This window comes from Rhamphochromis sp. 'chilingali' (assembly GCF_963969265.1).
Source record: "Rhamphochromis sp. 'chilingali' genome assembly, chromosome: 18".
NCBI lineage: Eukaryota > Metazoa > Chordata > Actinopteri > Cichliformes > Cichlidae > Rhamphochromis > Rhamphochromis sp. 'chilingali'.
The window spans coordinates 32,655,974-32,677,388 of record NC_137945.1 but is presented as its reverse complement, the minus strand read 5'-3'; the positions used below and the strand labels follow the sequence as shown (position 1 = coordinate 32,677,388).

The window sequence follows — 21,415 nt, the reverse complement described above, 5'->3', positions numbered from 1 at the left end:
GCTGTTTCAGGTGTTTCAGCTGTTTCAGGTGTTTCACCTGTTTCAGGTGTTTCAGCTGTTTCATGTGTTTCAGCTGTTTCAGCTGTTTCAGCTTTTTCAGCTGTTTCAGCTGTTTCAGCTGTTTCAGGTGTTTCACCTGTTTCAGGTGTTTCAGCTGTTTCATGTGTTTTGGCTGTTTCATGTGTTTCAGCTGTTTCAGGTTTTTCAGCTGTTTCAGCTGTTTCATGTGTTTCAGCTGTTTCAGCTGTTTCAGCTGTTTCAGGTTTTTCGGCTGTTTCAGCTGTTTCATGTGTTTCAGCTGTTTCCGCTGTTTCAGCTTTTTCAGCTGTTTCAGGTTTTTCGGCTGTTTCAGCTGTTTCATGTGTTTCAGCTGTTTCAGGTTTTTCAGCTGTTTCATGTGTTTCAGCTGTTTCAGCTGTTTCATGTGTTTCAGCTGTTTCAGCTGTTTCAGGTGTTTCAGGTGTTTCAGATGTTTCAGCTGTTTCAGCTTTTTCAGCTGTTTCAGCTGTTTCAGGTGTTTCACCTGTTTCAGGTGTTTCAGCTGTTTCATGTGTTTTGGCTGTTTCATGTGTTTCAGCTGTTTCATGTGTTTCAGCTGTTTCAGCTGTTTCAGGTTTTTCGGCTGTTTCAGCTGTTTCATGTGTTTCAGCTGTTTCAGCTGTTTCCGCTGTTTCAGCTTTTTCAGCTGTTTCAGGTTTTTCGGCTGTTTCAGCTGTTTCATGTGTTTCAGCTGTTTCAGGTTTTTCGGCTGTTTCAGCTGTTTCATGTGTTTCAGGTGTTTCAGCTGTTTCAGCTGTTTCAGGTGTTTCAGCTGTTTCATGTATTTCGGCTGTTTCAGCTGTTTCAGCTGTTTCAACTGTTTCAGCTGTTTCATGTGTTTCGGCTGTTTCAGCTTTTTCAGCTGTTTCAGGTGTTTCAGGTGTTTCACCTGTTTCAGCTGTTTTAGCTGTTTCAGGAGTTTCAGGTTTTTCGGCTGTTTCAGATGTTTCAGGTGTTTCAGGTGTTTCGGCTGTTTAGGCTGTTTCAGCTTTTTCAGCTGTTTCAGGTGTTTCAGGTGTTTCAACTGTTTCAGGTGTTTCAGCTGTTTCAGCTGTTTCAGGAGTTTCAGGAGTTTCAGCTGTTTCATGTGTTTCAGCTGTTTCAGATGTTTCAGCTGTTTCAGCTCTTTCAGCTCTTTCAGCTGTTTCAGGTGTTTCACCTGTTTCAGCTGTTTCAGCTGTTTTATGTGTTTCAGCTGTTTCATGTGTTTCACCTGTTTCAGCTGTTTCCGCTGTTTCAGGTTTTTCAGCTGTTTCAGGTGTTTCAGCTGTTTCAGGTGTTTCACCTGTTTCAGCTGTTTCAGGTGTTTCAGATGTTTCAGATGTTTCAGGTGTTTCAGGTGTTTCAGCTTTTTCAGCTGTTTCGGCTTTTTCGGCTGTTTCAGCTGTTTCAGGTGCTTCAGCTGTTTCAGGTGTTTCAGCTGTTTCAGGTGCTTCAGCTGTTTCAGGTGTTTCAGCTGTTTCAGGTGCTTCAGGTGTATCAGGTGTTTCAGCTGTTTCAGGTGCTTCAGCTGTTTCAGGTGTTTCAGCTGTTTCAGGTGTTTCAGCTTTTTCAGCTGTTTCAGGAGTCAGTGAAACAAAACCTGCTGAAATCAAATCGGGTGGCAATTGGGCTGAATGTGGTAGAAACTCCATGTCTGAGGCTTTGGAGTCCAGCAGTGTCAGAAAAACAGTGAGATTTGTGTGTGAGGATATAAAGAAGTCACAAGACGGCGAAGATATTGTACCAAGAAGGGAAAAAAGAGTTTGGAAGTCTGCAGGAGAGTGAGAGAGACACCAGGACTAAACACTAAAGACGCTGTGAAGTTTGGGTGTCACCTCTGCCCGGCTGAAAACTCCATTCACTTAGAATGGTTTAAAATGGCATCTTTGATGACTTGATGATAATGACTCAACACGAATGAGTGCACATCCCATGTTTTACAATTTGCAAAATAAATCACCGAAAAGCCTTTTTACAAAAGACCTTTTGAGTGTTAGTCCCTTTTGTCTTAGTATGCTACCAGTTACTACTTCTCAAAATTGTCTGCAGGTGTTCAGAGAGTAACATCCCGTGTGTGCGTGCATGTGTGTGGCTGTACCTCCAGGATGACATCAGTCCTGGACAGGCAGCGTCCCCTGCAGAAGCTGACCTCCACATTGTCAAGTCGACAGTCTCCCTTGGTGATGTTGCGGACCTGCACATAGCGATGACACTCTTGCACAGGCTCACCTTGTGCAAACGCAGAGAGGAAAAGAGATACACTTAGGACAGAGCAAAGGAGGGGAGAATATAATAAACCAGAAGCACTACTTTATAGACGATATTGTCTTTGCATTTGCATGAAATAACGGCAAAAAATGACAAAAAGGAGGAGACAGAGCAGAAAGCTCATTGCAGAAGGCAGGGTGACATTGCCGTGAAATTTCCTCCACTGGGACAGAGATTAAAGCCCCAGTGTAGGTTAAGTAATGTAATCTCCCACTAATTGGGGGCTGAGGCACTTCCCTTGTAGCCTCCTCTAAACTGAACTGAAGAACATTCAAATCCATTTAAGTGGTCTGGAAGCCATGATACTGGAACGAATGACTTGCTCAGGAATAGATTGTTTTGCAAAAAGCAGCGTTTTAATCGCTCCTTTTGTTTCGCATTATCATACGTGGGAAAGCCTTACTCTGTGGATCCGCTGATAGTTTTAAATGACTAATATTATGGAATCTGATGGTCAGAAGTTTGGGAGTAAGGTCCAAGAATGTTGACTGATGGTATTTGGGACGCGTTTTTGTGCCATGTGTATGCAGTACCAACCTGGAAACTGCTTTCTACACACGGGGCAGCAGCTGCCTGGTTCTTCCACCTTCACCTCCCCCTGAGAGAATCATGCAAACAGAATCATGCAACATTTATGGACGGCTTATATTTGTCATGTCTAAGAGTGTTTCATTGGCAAGTTAGAGCAGGCATTTCATCAAAAGTGCGAGTACACATATGCATGTGCATATCCAGAAAAACATTAGCACAAGCTAACTGAGCATCAACCCCATATGAAAGTGAAGGGTGACTCTTAATTTACATCTTCTGGTATCTTCACATTCATAATGCTTTCATAATAGCTGTCTAATAACCGTTTAAGGTTAAGGGCAGGCCCAGCTTAATTGAATTATGTGAGAAACAACTAATTCAAAGTCTGAGTCTGAGATAATGTAACTCCTGCAAACATGAGAGTAGCTTCACCCAGAGCACATGTAACAGTCCTGAAAGGGTCTGGTGAAGGTTCTCGACCTTCACCCGACCTACCTACCGGTTTGGTGGTGCGTCAGTGATGGTCTGGTGCCGATCTGGGAGGAGACCCCCCAGGACACCATCCCGGAGAATGCATGCAAATATGTGTGGGCCAAACAATCACCCAGTGTGATGCCCTGTTGTTCCTAATAAGTTGTCCACTCCATACCAGTATAGAAACCCAGCATGATTTTTCCCCCCATTGAGATCTGATGTGTTTTCAAAACGTTCATTAATGTTTTTGAGCACGAGCACCAATAACTCATCATTACTATAACTGGGCCCTCAAACCAACATCAGGCTTCAAAACACAGAAACCAGTGGCATGAGTTTGAATGTGTCCGTTCTTTGTATGCAGTCTGTGGTTCTCACACAGCACAAAGTGAAATTCAAACGACAAACAAGTACCAAGAGTTTCATGGCCACTTGAGGCTGGTTCCAAAAGTGAGTTTGTCTTTGTAGACTCGTGTTTAAATGTCTAACGTCACAAAAATAAACATATATACCACATGGAACATTTTACAGTTTATCTAGAGATAGTTCTGCCCTACATAAAAACTGTGAAGAGATGAAACTCAAGGTGTAATTACATGAACCCACTGGGAGGGTCTTTTTACCAAACGAGTGATGCAGAGAGACGGATGAGGAGGCAGAAAATGACATAGAGCCAGGCAGGCAGAATGGAAAAGGGACAGGAATAAGAAAATGACACATGAAGACCAAAAATAGCACATGAAAGAAACTGTGACGTAAGGACACACAGGACACAGAGGGAATAAAGAGAAACCCAGAACAGAGAAAAGCAAGGTGTCCTGTGATGTCCCTGCCTGAGAATAGCTGCTGTTAGCATGCAGAGTCACACACAGATCCATCTATAGCATCACTCTAGTGCGACACACACACACACACACACACCTCTTGACTGTTCACCTCAAGGAGTGTTCCTTCCACTCGGCACTGCTGCCAGCCTTCCCTCAGGGCTCCCCCAGGGATGAAGGAGCCTACTCACTTAAAAGGGTGAGAGGTCATGAAGACGACTATTGTAAGTTGTGTGTGTGCGTGTGTGTGTCACAGGGGATGGAAACAGGTAGGAATGGGTATTCCTGTTTATTTCAGGGAAAATGATCCGAGCATCAAAGCGTGTTGTTTACAGGCTGTTGGGGGAATCGTAGCGCCTTTAATTGGTGTAAACGATCAGCGTTTGAGAGGAAGGCATCCTAACAGCTTTGACATTATAACAAAGCCCTCAATACATTGCCTTAAAAAGATAGATGCGCTCCCAGCAGAGCCACGTGCAGATTTCAATTTTAAACAGTGACATGTTTAACTGTAAGCTCGTAAACAGCAAAGCACACCGACAGTCACCCACTGTCAGCCTGCCAGCAGAGGGAACGCAGGGCATTAAACGACCTTTCCATATTGTTTTGGATAAGGAGCGCTTTCACTGAGCCATCACGTGGTCAGCAGTTACACAACCGAGCCCCTCCAGAGACAGAGTGCACTACACTAAAGAACTGCTGCACCACAGGTGGAGCACTGGGAGGACCGTGGACTTTGTGGAGCTTGCTGTGCAATCAGCCTCTCTCTTCAGGTTGTGGTTGTCAGCTGAATTTATTTTTACACTGGCCTTTACACTGCGCTGCTGTGCTAAAGATATAATTCAGCACAGTGTGTCAAGGATGAGACAGCTAACTTTCCTACTGCAGCTCATCTGAACTTCTCCACAGTGGTGAGACGATTTAAAGTGTCTGTTCAGCCCAAATTACACACAGAATATCTTCTCTTATGATAATTTCTTTTACGATCATTATCTTCATGTTTGCAGGTGGTCAGTGAAAAACACACTGGCCTGGACTGGGATGGAGATCTGTCCAGTAGCTCCGCTCTTATTTCAATACTGTTTGATAATATGCTACTACACTGTACATTAACCTTTATTATTAAGTATTTTTGATTTTGAGTTGGCTTTGGACTCTCTGCTCATTCTTTCACATTTATGAAATATTCATAAATGAGTTCTGTATTCTCGGGTGAGGAGTTCAGCCATCCGGGAGGGGCTCAGAGTAGAGCCGCTGCTCCTCCACATTGAAAGGAGCCAGCTGAGGTGAGTTGGGCATCTGACAAGGATGCCTCCTGGGTGCCTCGTGGGTGAGGTTTTCCAGGCATGTCCTACCGGGAGGAAGCTCCGGGACAGACCCAGGACACGCTGGAGAGATTATATCTCTCGGCTGGCCTGGGAACGCCTTGGTGTTCCCCAACAAGCGGGAAGAGGTGGCTGGGGAGGGGGAGGTGTGGACTTCTCTGCTTAGGCTGCTGCCCCCACGACCCGGCCCCAGATAAGCGGAAGAAGATGGATGGATGGATGCAGGCCCGGCCCTAACCAATCTGGCGCCCTAGGCAAGATTTTAGGTGGTGCCCCCCTACATCGGCAGTGTAGTGTATGTACTCACAAGAAACCGAATAGCTTTGTCTTTGACCTTTTTTTTTACTTAAAGAAAGCAAATTCACAATCAGAATAATTAACAAGATAAAAAAATATATGAATAAATAAATGAATACAAAAAATAAAAAATGAATATATGAAATACAATAACACTGCTTGATGCTGCTGCAAAACTGGTGGGTTGTGCTGCTGAGGTGGAGGCAACAGGAAGACCGCTTGATGCTGCTGCATCATGGCTGGGTTGTGCTGCTGAAGTGGAGGCAGCAGCGGTAGATGTGGTAGATGGCCCAGGGGTGGGATTTAGAAACTTCAACAGTGCATCTGAAGAGAGGAGTATGTGACACCACTGAGTATTAAAGTTTAATAATAAAAACATAGGAATAAAATAGGATTCCAGGAATAAAATGAAATGATATAATATAAATGAAAAACCAAAGAGATATATGTATGATGTTAACTGATATGCAAATTAGATTAGATTCAATTTATTGTCATCATTACAGTGAAATGCTGAATAGCAGAATGCAAAGTAACAGTATAATATCATATGAGAATGTTATGTTATGATTATCTTTGACCGAATCACAGCAGTGCTCATATTAAAAAACAGCATTCCCTCTCATGTGATATTGCTTAATTAACATTAATGATGTGCACTTTAACAACTAGGCTTACAACTATAATATATACAGGGGTGGAAATGTGACTATTACCTGCAGGGTAAACGTTAGCTAACCAGAAGGCAATAACAATGTAAACAAAAAACACCTGCTTAAAAGATGAATACAAATGAGGAATGGTGGGAAAGGTGCTGTAATTACCTAACGTTACATTATTATTTTCCATAACAATTTAGCCCCCTCCACAATATTAACTGACGTTAAAACAGTTAACTAGCTATTTATTGATTAGCAATTAGCAAATCATGTAACATTAGCTTAATGCTAAAAATTTAGGTTACTATCACATTCAGACAAATAATTTCATGTAGGCTAACGTTACCTACCTCTGTCTTTTTCTCGTTTCTCCTCCTCTTCTTTTCTCTTTTTTCTTCCCTGGCCACCTGACAGTTTTGGCCGTTTTGACATCTTGTGTTGATTTTTTGATGTGGTGACGTCCAAAAGGAACCATGATACGGGAAGGGAGGGGGCGCACCATGCGGGGAGGGGGGCGTAATGTTGTAACAAATAATATTTCTATTAAATAAGCTTTACTTTGCATTTTAATTAACGTGGGATTATTTTTTGTATTTAGAAGTAATAGTACCAATTTTTTTTTTTTCAACATTTGTGGCACTGGCGTGGCGCCCCCTGATGGACGGCGCCCTTAGCATTTGCCTATACGGCCTATGCCACGGGCCGGCCCTGGATGGATGGATGGATGGATGGATGGATGGATGGATGGATGGATGGATGGATGCATGGATGAATGGATGGATGGATGGATGGATGGATGCATGAATGGATGGATGGATGGATGGACGGATGGATGGATGGATGGATGAATGGATGGATGGATGGATGCATGGATGAATGGATGGATGGATGGATGGATGAATGGATGGATGGATGGATGGATGAATGGATGGATAGATGGATGGATGGATGCGTGGATGTTCTCTGGTGCACCTGAGTTGGTATCTTGATTTGCGGTTGTTTATGTTTGTTCCCCTTCGTGTCCAGTCTGTCTCAGTGTCCTGTCATCAGCATCTGTGTTTGTTTACCTCCCCAGTCGTGTCCCCATGTCTGTCTCAGTGTCTCTGTATTCATTCTCTGTGATTACCTTTGTAGTCCTGTCCCTGTGCCTTCGTCCTTCCTGCTCTCATGTTCATCATCTCATGTTTCATCCGTCTCTTCGTCCATTTATCCCCAGTTGCAGTGTCAAGTTCACATGTCTAAGTCTCAGTGTCACTTCCTGTTTTATTTTGATAGTCTCCAGTCTCATGTGACATGTTCAGTTTTGCTTCCTCTGTCTGGTTAGTTATGATTTTGTTGAGCTGTGTGTCCATGTGTCTCCGTGTCCCTTAATATCCCCATCAGTCACCTTTGTCAGTTCCCAGCCACTGTTTGCTTTTATCAGTGTTAATAAAGCTGAGATTTTGAGTTTAGTGCTGTCTGAGTCTACAGTCTGCCACACACCCACACTTTATGACCACATTATTTTTGTTTATAATTTCGAATAAACTTCTGCAAAACTAACGACACTTTCCATGGTTGCTTTTAGAGTTAGCAAATGTTAGCACAATGTTATGCAAGTTAACACAAAAACCTATCTATGCGAAGATGCCAAACTGTCTTAGTAGTTAGTAGGTGTGTAGACTGAGGCAGACTGAGGTGTGCAATGAAGAGCAGCAGTTGGCAGAACACCACCCATAAACCTCAGGAATGAAAAGCAGTGGGAAAAAACACTTTAAACAGAGAGAGGTAGAAACGTGTGATGTTCAGTTCTTTTCTTGCTTTGATGTGTGACAGATGTGGCGTTATTGAAGGAGCACCATCATACTTTCAGCTTTCTGAACAATACAGAACTCAGGCAGGTTGTAATTTGGGAATGTTCGGTCATTCCCTGATAGGATAATGACTCATCAATCCAATCAGGTCAGAAGCAGTTATGGTGACGACAAAAGTAATATTACTGAACCGGAAATGTCTCTCGCCCTGCAGTTTTAGAAGCTGACACCTTCTCCGGCTGCGTTGGAACAGAAATCCTTCCACAAGATGTAAGAGACCGTCTGCTTGGACCGTTTTGCTGCTGTGTCTTTATCTGCACTTTGCACAAAGCCTGACTTCTTTTCTTCACTAAGGGATATTTTTATTATCATGCAGAATTCCATCCATATATTATTTTCCCTACTTTTATCTTTTCCTTTGTGCTCTCTAATTCATCCCGGCAGACACGACCAGCGTGGGGGCTTCTGGACACGTTCACATTTTTACAATGACACAAACACGCTGACAAGAATGAACTAAATAAGAAGAAAGGGTGAAAATTAGCGAGAAGAAACAATGAAAAATTAAGTTTACAAGAAAAAGAACGTGATGCGATGCCTCCACAGACCAATGTTACAGGGAGGCACTGAATCCACCTCCACGTGATACCAAAAGTTCCACCTGCCTCAGGAATACAAACATGAATTAATATTTGATACAATTTTATATAATTCATCTGCTCTGGGGTGTACAGCATGAATGCTGTGTGTGACTAACACTGGGAGTCAGACCATTAGCAGCACAGCCATACAGTTACCTAAAGCAGGGGAAATCTGTTTGATGCATAATGTTATTAAGTTATCCAAAGTTTAATCTAAACTCCAGTTTACATGAAGTCAGAAACAGGACATCAAACGCGTATAATAAACTGCTAAAGATGAGGTAGCTCTGCACACCTGTATGCAGGGACTAGCACATTTCATCGACTCCTTTTTCCTGCCTGAGATTGTTTTTCCCATATTTCCCATATGTGCTCTGACCTATCACCATCAGAGTGCATAACCCACCCACCCTAAAAACCAAAACAACCTCAAACAGGATTAACAACTCTAAATCATTTGTCCATTACAATTGCCAGAAATTTTAAGTCCTTCAATGTATCAATCAATTATTTTTCATCATCTAATATAAGACAATATTAACCTGAAATAATCTGAAACTAAATAATCAAGAAGCTGAAAACTTTTTGGTCTTCCATTTATACAAGATTAGAGCTAATCTGGTTCAGCTAGTTAGTGAAGACACAGAGTACAAATCAACAAAACTATATTACGCTTAAATAAGTAGCCAGTGTCTCACTGGAGGTAGAAGGCTATGGTGAAGACAAAAGGGCAGGCTCGTGGGAGGACTGGAGAGTCAGGTATTGATCTGTTTCAGCCAACATCCCACACATTCTTCAGCGGCAGAGCATTTTGTGCCTCATTCAGACTAATTTAGATGTTTGCAACCTCCAGAGATGTTAGGTGAATTGTAGCACCCCGGGTAGCTGTGGCAGTTGACTGCACTGATGTGTTCGTCTGAGAGACTAATTATGCCTCTGTACGTCAATCTTCCTCTCAGATTAGCAGTGTTTGCACCGGGACTGCAAATGCACGTTTTAGGTTGTCAGCAGCTACTGTGTAGAAAATGGTTCCTCCTCATGTGTATGTTATTTCTGGGGACCAATGTTTCTGTCAAACACCTTAGAACACCTTCAAAACTTTAAGACACATCAGAACTCGAAAAAGCTGGACGTCAGCACTGACATGAACCCGCTAATCTGTTAGAAATGCAAAGATTTCACGCATTTGTGGGAATTGATGAGTATCAGTCTACAGAGGGCTACATTACAAAAACCCTGAATATGAACTTTAATGAAATTTCATTGACATAACAGAAAATGGTGCTCTGTAGTTTCTATGGCCCACACAAGCTTACATGCATGCCTGACAACACCTGACAACGCTTAGGAGATATCCTCGCAGATCTGGACCAGGCCACGAGCTCAGTCTGAGGTGTCCTACTGGAGTGAGGGTCAGGTAAGCATGGGGCCAGTCAAGGGTATCAATTGCTTCATGTTTTAGGAAATGCCCCCATACATCTCACCAGGACCACCAGGAAGAACCCAGGATCCACTGCACTGGCGTAGGGTGTCATTCCCACATAGCAGACAGGTCCGACACGAATCTGGTGTCAAGCCGACACTGCTGGCTGACTTCTGGCATGGTAAGTTGTATGTCATCCAGATGTGGGCCAGGCCTGGTGGAAATGGCACTGTTTATGTTCCTATTTTCCTATTTTAGTTAGAAGACCCAAATGCCATGTTGCAATACTATACTGCTTGGGTGAATGTGGCTTGTTGTAGAGAGCACTTTGAGTAATCCGCAAGAGTAGAAAAGCGCTATATATGAATCAGTGCATTCACTGTCTGAACAGAGTTTCGTCATGTTACTTTTGCACTATTATGTTCCAGCACATGTTGTTATTACATGGCTTGATTAAGGTACACATTAGGCTGACATCTGGGGCCAGAGCTGAGACGGTTCTGGGCCAGCAGTGTGTCTGCAACTGGCCTTGTGCTGGCCCATGTGTGGGCCACATCTGGCCAACCTGATCTGGGCCACCAAAGGGCCGTCATTCTTTGCAGTATGTGGCCCATGTGTAAGCACACTGTGTGGGCCTGATCAGGGCCGTACCAAGTTTGCTATCTAGGTAATGGGTCCATAATGTCAGTCAGAGTACTGTTGCCTAGCCTGTGGAGCTCTGTGTGCCCCTCCAGCAATATGCCTCCGCTCCAAACTAACGTCCAGTTACAGGCAGCTTCTCCAGACCCTTTCACGTGGCCTGTGAAGTCAGGTCACCCTCATGAAGTCTGTTTTTAATTGTATGGTCAGAGACGGTGACCTGCTGGAGGTCACTTTGTAGCTCTGGCTGCTCATCATGTTCCTCTTTACATGAGCAGATTCCTGCTGATGGGTTAACCCTGGGTGAGTTGGACTACCTGTGCAACCTCTGTAGGGTCCAGGTTTCCCTCATGCTACCAGCAGTGACACTGACCCTAGCTGAGCACAAAACTAGTGAAAAAACAGTCAGAAAAAAAAGAAGGTAAAACATGTGAGTGGCCTCCACCTGCAAAGCCTCCTGTTTGGGGCAATCTCACTGTTGCTTTTCTAATGCAGCTGTTGTTAATTTCTGCTACTTAACTGACCACATCAGCATCCCCTGACATCTCTGATTAAACAGTCTGTATCTGTGTGTGCATAAAGTAAAGTGAATCATCAAACCCATGTTGTTTCAGAGTGTAAGTGTCAGTGTCTCACCTCATCACAGTACAGTGGAGGGCACCTCAGCCGGCACAGTTTCCTCCCGTTCACACAGCTGCATGACAGACAGTCCTCCTCCCACTCTGATCCAGCCTGGCTCACACACACACACACGCAATATCCATATTTATACACCAGACGCTGTAATTGGGTTGATGCCTCAACAGCCCATTACCCTGCATGCACACTGGCATGAGTGCAGGTTTGATGAAAGTGCAACTGGAGCAATTTCTTCAGCGAATCCACCCAAACTGTTGTGGATTTGAGCTGATTGTGGCACACAGCGATGCTATAATTATAACAGTGCATTATACAGACATGCCTCACGTGTATGTGTTGCATATAGGAATAAAGTGGCTTTGCAGCTCACACGGAGCCATTTGGTAGAGTCATGGGGTGGCTGATTAGAAAACCACAGAGGGTCTTTATATGGACATGACTCAAGTAGCTGACAGAAAGAGAGAGACAGAGTAGGCAGGCAGACGGAACGAGACGGGAGAATAACGGAAAAGCTGGGGCGGACAGAAGGAGAGAAAGAAAGAGGAGGATGCAAGGAGAAAATGAAAAACTGTGTGAGGAGAAGGCGAGACAGAGAAAATGAAAGAGAAAGACCTCAGAAAGAAAGAAGAGCAGCCCTGACCTCTTGTCAGGGTAAGATTAATTGTTATAATCCTCTAATACCCACTCCTTCATAAATAATTCCTGGCAGGCTTGCCCAGTTGCCGTCCGAGCGCTGGCTTTAACAGCACTTCCTACATAATTGATGAGGGCTGAGGGCTGAAGGGGCACAGTGGCTTAATGTGTCCTGTTAAGCTTGTCACTCATCTTCTAATAGGCCCTTCTTTATGAGTAAATAACACAATGGGATTGAATGGGATGGCATGTAAACACTACACCAACGGTACGGAGGCGGGAACAATGGCTACAAGATGCCAAGTTTGCTGGGCAGCAGATGTCACTTTCCTTTTCGTGCGCACGCACCGACGTACCTCCCGCAGGACGCCCCGGTCATGGCAAGGGCAGAGGGCAGGGATGACGCACGCGCCCTCTGGGTTTCGGTAAAGCCCCTCCTGACACACGCAGCCTTCAGCAGAGTGGCTGCAGTTGACAGGAGAGGAGGAATAAATGTCCTGGCAGCTCCTCTCACACAGCAGGATCCCCTCTGATGACGTCCTCCTCCACTGCTCCCCATCAGGACACGCTGGAGGAGAGGAGAGAAGATGGATGATACGATGGGAAGATGATAGGGTGGAGTGGAAAGCATTTAATGATGAATCAGGAAGGAGAAAGGAACAATGGGGATCCAAAGAGGGGTAAGTGTTTAAAGGATGCAGTGATAATGACGAGTTTACTCGATCATGCATCATCAGTAAAAGATCAACTGTCTCCCTTCCTCTCACTCACCACAGTCAGGGGCGATGCAGGTTGTTGTGCGGAGGTTAGGGCCTTCACACGGAGCCCCTCCATACTGGTTGGGCTCCAGAACAAATCTGATGGAGCTCTGCTGTCCTGCACCACAGCTGGCTGAACAAGGGCTCCACTGGGACCATGTGGACCACTGGCAGTCCACTAGAAGGACATAAGAGGGTGGGACATTCAGTCTTAGCACTGGTTTTAATGTACATTTATCTGCAGCAGGAAACAGGAGGAAACTGTCACCTGACCACTTCAATGTACCCAGGAAATTATAAACATTTCCTGAGGACGTGATCATGGAGAGGGCACTCAGACAACGGTAACTGCAGACTAAATGTCCACAACCACAACAACTAGTAGCCTCAACAGCAGTCGCCTCCAGGAGCTTTATACTGTAAGGTGACCCTACAATCATACATACAGAGAAAACCCAACAATCATATGGCCCCCTATGAGCAGCACTTTGGTGACAGTGGGAAGGAAAAACTCCCTTTTAACAGGAAGAAACCTCCGGCACACCCAGGGTCAGGGAGGGGCGGGGCCATCTGCTGTGACTGGTGGGTTGAGAGAAAGAAGATAAAGGATAAAAGACTAATGAAAAGATAAAGAAATAATAGTAAAATGTCTCCTTCACAGCTTTTGTTGCGTCTGCTGTAACCATCAGAGTCTAAGTGTGTGCATATTTACAGGAAACGTTCTATTAGGTCAGTAAAAGCATTTAAAATCTTTTAGACTGAAATAAAAGATCATCTGAATAAACTTCATCATAGATTTGTTTGTTTTTATTGCGTTTCCAAAATGCATAAAACAGTGAAATATTTGCTGGAAACATCAAAGTTTCTGCTGACGGAGCCATTTGTCAACAGCTGCACCTGACAGGAAGTGATGCTGAACTAAGCAACACAGTACAACGCCCAATCAGGTTGTGTCCTATGTTTCCTTTATGCTTCATCGTGGTTTGGTAGGGAGGGAAAAGCAGCACAGACCTGTTTCATTTCTTGCTTTTAAAAGTGTCCAAAGGTCCAGTAGGTGGGTACTGGTGGGTTTGATTCTTACATACTTTCAAATTTGTTTATTGGTCGTGATAGCATTTCACTCACCACCTCCTCTCCTGCAGCGCTGCCAAAACCTCTGAAAACAACATAAAACACTAAGCTGCTTTCTGCCTAACTTACTAATTTTGAATCAAATGTACGGCACCTTTCAGACATTTGTATTTCATGCACTGATGTGACATGTGCGGTAAAACCTTTCTGTGCTAGCTTGACCTGGTTTCCTCAGAATGTTGATGAGTCCTGTTTGACTTTCTACAAGCCGATAAATTACAGCTGTAATATTCTATTCATAGTATAACATTATACTTTTTGTAATGATTTTTCCATGCACTTGTTGGCCAACAATCACATGAGCTGCTTCTTTTTGCTCTTCATGGGCCCAATCAGGCAACATATTCTTATTACTGTTAATAAAGTGCGACAGCACTCCTACAAACATTAGTGCTCATTTTTCTCACAGTTCTTGCCAGACTTTGGTTTTCCTAAACACCCAAACTGAAGTTGTGCGTGAAGCTGTTATCATGATCAATATTCTATATGTAGCAAAATAACACCTATGGTGAAAAAGGAACTCCCTACAACCAACAGCACAACTGTTGTCTAAGAAGATATTCACAGATACTTCTCTAACCTCTAGTTTAAGAAAGTATCGCAAGGGCCAGTAAAGTAATGTCTGGACAGATGTGTAAGAAGAAACTGCAACTAAAATGTGCAGTAATGTGATTGAAATGAGATCCTCTTTTATTCCACATTAGGATTAATGATACGGTGAGATGGAGAAACAAGCCAAGTTCAAACTGTGATCTGCTCTGGAAGCAAAACCAAAGCTCACATCATGAAATTGTACGTTTATGACACAAAATCCCAGTAATGGCCTGTGTGGACTCTGATTGACGAGACTGTAGCTCAGTTATTTGAGCCAACTGTTGCAGCAGCAGCTGTCCCAACTATAGATAGGTTGACATTTTTATCATGACCCTGCCAGTTCAATCGAAGATTATTGTTGCTGACCGTTGCTTTCATTGCTGAAAGAGAGAGAGGCCCTATAAGGTTCAGGAAATGCAGCTGTGACGAAGCATCACTCACCCTCACAGGGCTCTGAGGTGCAGTTGAACATCCCACCTTGGCACAAGCTGGAAGGAGCGTAAAAAAGTCAAGTGAGTAAAATTAGATGAAAGAAAAGTCGAAGTGAACACGAGGCTGAACCAGCCACACACAGTTGCCTACCAGACCACTGTGAGGGTACGAATTATACATATAATCTTCTATTTCATCCTTTTTTAATATAATTACTAGGGGTGCAACGATATTCGTATCGATATTGAACCGTTCGATACAGTGCTTTCGGTTCGGTACGCATATGTATCGAACAATACAATTTTTTTCAATTTTTTTTTTTTTTCAATTTTTTTTTTTTTTTTTTTTTTTGTGTCCCGTTTGGATCTATAGCCATCAGAATTGTTGTCTTGAGGCCAAGAAAGATGCCAAGAGGATTTATTTTAAGTGGATCATCATATTGGTCCATTTGATTGACCTTTATTATAATTATGAATTTATTTTATTTTCAGTTGCAAACGGGACAGACATGACTGTGGGATAGGACAGGGGGAAAGAATGAAAGAAAGAGGGGGAGAGAAAGAAAGAAAACCAAAGGGGAGAAAAAAAAAGAACAATACAAAATTTGTAATTTATTTTATCAACTTTCCTTCTGACGATGCTGTCTGTGTTGAGCGCTCAGTGAATCTGCATTTGACTACTCCGCCTAGGCTCGACAGTGCAGCCTAGGCGGAGTAGTCGAACGCAGATTCACTGAGCACTCAACACAGACAGGATGGTCAGAAGGAAGAGCGCAGGGCAAGCTAGCGAGACAGAAGTGGACCTCCCCACCCTCATTCAGATCTGGCGTTTGGAATTATTTTGGTTTTCATGTGACGTATGACCCTGAAGGTAAGCGAGTCATGGACTAAAGTAAAACAGTATGTTGGATGTGCCATGCAATGCTCAATTACATGGGTGGGAGCTAGTGTGTTAGCGCAGTTAGCTCGTTAACGTGTTGGCCGTCTAGCCCCTCTGTATAGGGTAGCTCGTTAACGGAGATTTGCCGTGTTGTGGCGTTAAGGTTATTTCAACGAGATTAACCTGAAAGCACTAGTGGGAACACAACGAATATGACTGCACATTTACACCGACATCATCCTAGTGCAAAGACAAGTGGAAGCAGACAAAAACAACAAGCATGCATGCTACAAACTTTACCCGAGTCATTTAGACAGCTGTTAGCACAGGATTCTCCTTATGGAGACCTGATATGTTTAATATGCTGCTGAGAATATAGCCCAGAAGAAGCGTATAGTATAGCTTTTATTTTAGAAAGAGACATTTCTCTGTAATAAACTCTCTTTTCCAAAGATGAGTGATTCCTCAATCAGATACAGGGCTCGCAATATCGCTAGCCCGACGTCCCGGGGCTATCTCTCCCCTGCCTGTCGGGCTATTGTAGGAAGGAAAAATGTCAATAATGTCAATGCTTTTGCATTCTTTCAGAAATGTAGCTGGGTAATTATGTCATTGGGTGAGCCACTGTCAATATGTGACATATTGAAATCGTGTTTGAATTTGCGCTTGTTTTTTTGCTTTCACTTTGCAATCGCGCGAACTGTGTATAGAGAGCGACAGCACTGATCTGTGAGTGATGATAATTTGTGCACCAATTCCTCTGACATCGTCTTATTAATCGTTAGCTTACTATGCAAACATGACAAGTGAAATCTCCCGCAGCTTAAACATGTGAGAGGTTGATCGCGCAGAGAATCGCTGAGCTTATGTGAGTGCGGCAGGATATATATTTCACTACGATGACCTGGATGATTGAGAACCTTCACAGACAGATATATATTTTAGTTCTGCTGAGCCAAATAAGACAGGTCAGGGTGAAGAAGTGACAGCCAAAGAAAAGCTTACCACAAAACGGAGAAGTTATGACAAATCAGACTATAAGGCAAAAAGAAAGTGCAGCTTTATGGTTTCATGGACAAAAGAATTTCTGTGGCTGCAATATGACGAGCTAAAAAACAACACGCACAAGGGTTAGGGTTAAATTTAAAAACTGTACTTTTGTGTTAAAATATATATTTATAATTTTAATAAATGACAAATTAAAAAGGCATGAACATTTTTTTTTTGTATCGAAAAAATATCGAACCGTGACACCAAAGTATCGAACCGAACCGAACCGTGAATTTTGTGTATCGTTGCACCCCTAATAATTACACATCCACAGCAGTTTAGAGCTGGAACACATAAGAAGCTTAACATTAACTTATTAAAAAGCGGTACAATACAGGACCTTGTGGCAAAGCACAGAGGAAGATGAAAGCTGCTACTACAGCCTCTGTTCTTTTTCTAACTTCGCTCGGTGTTTCACTATGGGGAATCGCCTCGGCGTGACCAACTACGGAAGCTCCAATGACACCACGTCTGTCTATGACAGACCTGTCGAGTCGTGCTCAGGGCTCCGCCCCCTCATACTAACACGGCCGACCAGCTCCTCCTAACTCATTCTCGCTTTCTTCCCGTGAGAAACTACTAACTACTAACTAACTTGATTAGCTGCTTAACAGTTCTCAGGCGTCCCGTGTAGGAGTACGTCGCCGAACGCAGTTTTTCCGGTGGCCGTTTGGATCGTGCTGAGTAAGTCCTTCGAAAGAAGCGTACTTAGAGTTGCACTGTGGAACAGCAACCGCGTCAGGCGAGCTGTCCCAGCGGTTCCTGGTTTTAGTTAGCGAGGTAGCCGACGTTGTGTGACTCGGGCTAACGCGTTACGGCGAGCTGTTCGTTCAGTGTCCGGCTAGCATTGACTTGTTAGCAGGCCACGAACCACATTAGCGTCTCACTAGCATTAGCTTGTTGGTCGACCTAGGGTTCGGTTAGCATTAAGTCGCTAACGATATTGACTAGCGGAGTGCAGCTAACTTGTCACGACGAGCTGACTCCCGCCGCGGCTAGATCGGATTTAACACCCGCTGCCAGTCCTAGCTACTTACGGGCTAACGTGTCGAGACGAGCCTGGTGTAGCCTAGTCTCACCCCTTTCCGCTAACCAAGTCTACGGCGAAAGAGGCTGCATCCCGCCCGTGCCCCGCATCATGCGGTGCCACCATCTCAGGCAGGGACCCTCATCCAATGTGCATCGTCTGTATGGGTGCCAAGCATGCTCAGGCTTCACTGGCGGACCCTCAGGGATGCCCACACTGTGCTTTGATGCCAGAGAAAGTCCTGGAAAGGAGGCTGAGAGTAGCAGTAACGAACAGTCAGGACCCCTGCCTGTCGGCGGCTACTGCTACGAGCGATATCCGTCATCCGCGAGCCTCCACAAGCTGGGCGGACATGATGGAAGAAGAGTCCCCGCTCATGCCCCCATCGTTCGAGGACCTCTTCGATCAAAACGTGGGCGAGCCGGGTGGCGAAGACGCGGAGGGCGATGTCGACTCCGACCTCCTCGACCTGGAGGACATGGATGAGGAACAGGAGGATGACTCTACCTTTCCTCCCCAGCAGTCCAGGCCACCGAGTGGGGCTGAAGTTGCACCCCTGGTGGACAGCAATTTGTACGAGGTCTGCAAATGGGCTGCTGCCAAGCTAGGCATCCCATGGCCAGCCGCCCAGGATGCCGAAGGGGCAGAATGCAACCTGTATGACGGCAAGAGGCTCCCACCAGCCTTGCCACCATCGAAGCAGCTTCTGCCAGCAGTCCCGGCCTGCATGAAAGAAATGAGTCGCTATTGGTCAAGCCCTTTTAAAAGCAAGCTTCCGACCAAGGGCTGCTCTAAGCTTGAGATCCAGGGGATGGGTGAACTGGGGCTGACCGAACCCCCAGCAGTGGAGCCTTCAGTGGCGTATCACCTTCACCCTAACCGCAGGGCAATCTCAGCTTCTTCTAGCATTTCTTTGCCCAACAAGACAGATCACCTCACGGCATCTATTTATCAAAGGACGTACAAATATGCTGCACAGTCAGTATGCTCGCTTAATGCAGTCACACTGCTATCAGCATATCAGGCAGAAATTCTGGAAGACATGGGCCATCAGCTTGACTCGGGTTCCCCGAACCCAGCCCTCTGGGATGAAATCTGCGTGGTTAATGATCTCATTCTTCGCTCCTCCAGGGGAGCAGTCCAAGGGTGTGGCCGCGTTATGGGCCTTGCAGTCTCGGGTGAGAGAGCCTTGTGGCTAAACCTGTCAGGCCTAGGTGATGCTCAGAAGGCTGAGGTCATGGATGCAGCCTATGACCCAACTAAGGGTCTCTTTGGCCCAGCCCTGGAGAGAATGAGAGAAACAAGCACCCGCAGAAAGCAGGAGGGAGAAGCATTCAACCTCTGCTTACCCAGAAAACCTAACTCTCAGCCCCAGCAGGTGCCAAGAGCTGGCTTTGCAGCAACAGCAGCAGCTGTGAGAGGGAGACAGAGTGGGGTCAGAATGCAGAGAGGAGTAGGAGGCCAGCAGGGTGCCCACCAGGCCAAGGTAGAGAACCAAAGACCTTGGGGCAAGCATTCCTTTGCAGCAGTTGCTGCAAAGAACAAGCCGTCAGACCCCAGAGAGGGGAAAAAGAAGCGGTCAGCCTAGCAGCACACCTGCAGCATTCTGTGTCACCCCTATTTTCTTCCCCAAAGAGAAGGAAGGTGTTAGAAGGGGTAACCAAATCACTCCAAAGTTCAGGGTCTCCGGAAGTTTCCAGTTCACCAGGAGCACCCTCTCAGTCTCCTCCTCCAGTTCAGGGAGGACAGACTTGTGGACATATGGAGCAGTGTGACAAAACACTTCTAAGCACTCTGTCTGTGTCACCAAGCACTGCCCAGAGTCACCAGACACTTCACTGTGGTTTGGGGGTAACAAAAGAAATAAAACGTGCATTTCTGCAGCCAGGCAGTTTGCCAAGGGCAGAATGTCCCCCCAGTTTCAAAATAAAAACAAAAGAAAATCACTGCAATTTGTCTTTGTTCCCAGCGGGGGGAGCTCACGCTCTTCCCGAGGGGGAGAGCCCCAACTCCTTCCGGGAGACAGGGGTGACGTCACGCTACCGCGTCTTCAGAGGCCCGCTCGCAGCGCGGCTGGAGCGGTGGCGCGCATGCGCAGTTCATCCCTGGGTCTTGTCAACCATTTCCCATGGTTACAGACTACAGTTTGCGGCAAAACCCCCGAGATTCGGTGGAGTGTTAGCTTCTGTGGCCAGTCGCGATTCAGCGAATGTGCTGGAGGAGGAAATATCCTCCCTGTTACACAAACAGGCGGTCGGAGCGGTTCCGAGCGAAGAAGCTCAGCAGGGCTTTTACTCCCGCTATTTCCTCATCCCGAAAAAGGACGGAACGTCGCTCCGTCCTATTCTGGATCTGCGTGTGTTAAACAAGCATTTGAGAAAGTACACGTTCAGAATGCTCACACACAAGACGCTTTGTCGCTCAATTCACACAGGCGATTGGTTTGTTACAATCGACCTATCAGACGCATATTTTCACATCGCCATTTATCCTCCACACAGGAAATATCTCACGTTCGCTTATCAGAGCGTAGCGTACGAGTTTCAAACTATCCCATTCGGGCTATCCTTAGCTCCAAGGGTGTTTAGCAAACGTGTGGAGGCAGCGCTGTCTCCGTTAAGGAACAGCGGCATCAGAATATTCTCTTACATAGACGATTATCTAATATGCTCACGATCGCGAGAGCAGGCGATCAAAGACTCCGAGGTGGTGGTGAATCACCTCACGGAGCTTGGGTTCACTATCAACCTGGAAAAGAGCCACTTGGAACCCGCACAGTTTACAGAGTATCTGGGGCTCAGAATAGACTCCATCTCTTATCGCACTTTCAGAGCGGAGGATCGCATCCTTCACTCACTGTCTTTCCCGTTTTCAGCTGGGAAAGTCGTGCGGTTCCGACTCTGTCTCCGCCTCCTCGACCTCATGGCCTCGGTGATATCGGTGGTACATTTGGGGCTGCTTATGATGAGAGATTTTCAGCGGTGGGTCGCTTCTCTGCAGCTGTGCCCTCGCCGACATCTCAATCGTGGTGTAAAAATAATGCAGCCGTGTATCGCGGCTCTCCGGCCTTGGAGGAGCCCGACAGCTCTCGCGGCGGCGGTACCTCTCGGGGCAGTATCATCCAGGGTGACGCTGACCACAGATGCATCCCTGTCAGGTTGGGGTGCGACTATGATGGGCAGAGCAGTGAATGGCGTTTGGTCACAGAGGCTCGCTCTGAATCACATAAATGTGCTGGAGCTCCACGCGGTGCTCCATTTTCTGCCGTATCTCCGGGGTCAACATGTTTTAGTGAAAACAGACAACTCCACTGTAGTTGCTTATATCAACCGCCAGGGCGGCACCCGTTCCCGGCAGCTACACAGGTTAGCCAGGGA

At 45.4% G+C, this 21,415-nt stretch overlaps 1 protein-coding gene across 6 annotated transcripts in view; it reads right to left on the bottom strand.

Annotated features, from left to right (window-relative positions):
- The window catches only part of sspo (SCO-spondin), a 107,418-nt gene that overhangs the window by 10,610 nt on the left and 75,393 nt on the right, over window positions 1-21,415 (bottom strand). For all 6 annotated transcript variants that reach the window (XM_080864836.1, XM_080864840.1, XM_080864837.1 and 3 more), the window contains 6 exons: window positions 15,092-15,138; window positions 12,939-13,103; window positions 12,524-12,735; window positions 11,532-11,627; window positions 2,827-2,887; window positions 2,120-2,250 (listed from right to left, as the gene is read on the bottom strand). In XM_080864836.1, coding sequence (XP_080720962.1) covers window positions 2,120-2,250; window positions 2,827-2,887; window positions 11,532-11,627; window positions 12,524-12,735; window positions 12,939-13,103; window positions 15,092-15,138 — 712 coding nt within the window. The remainder of the gene's footprint in view (window positions 1-2,119; window positions 2,251-2,826; window positions 2,888-11,531; window positions 11,628-12,523; window positions 12,736-12,938; window positions 13,104-15,091; window positions 15,139-21,415) is intronic.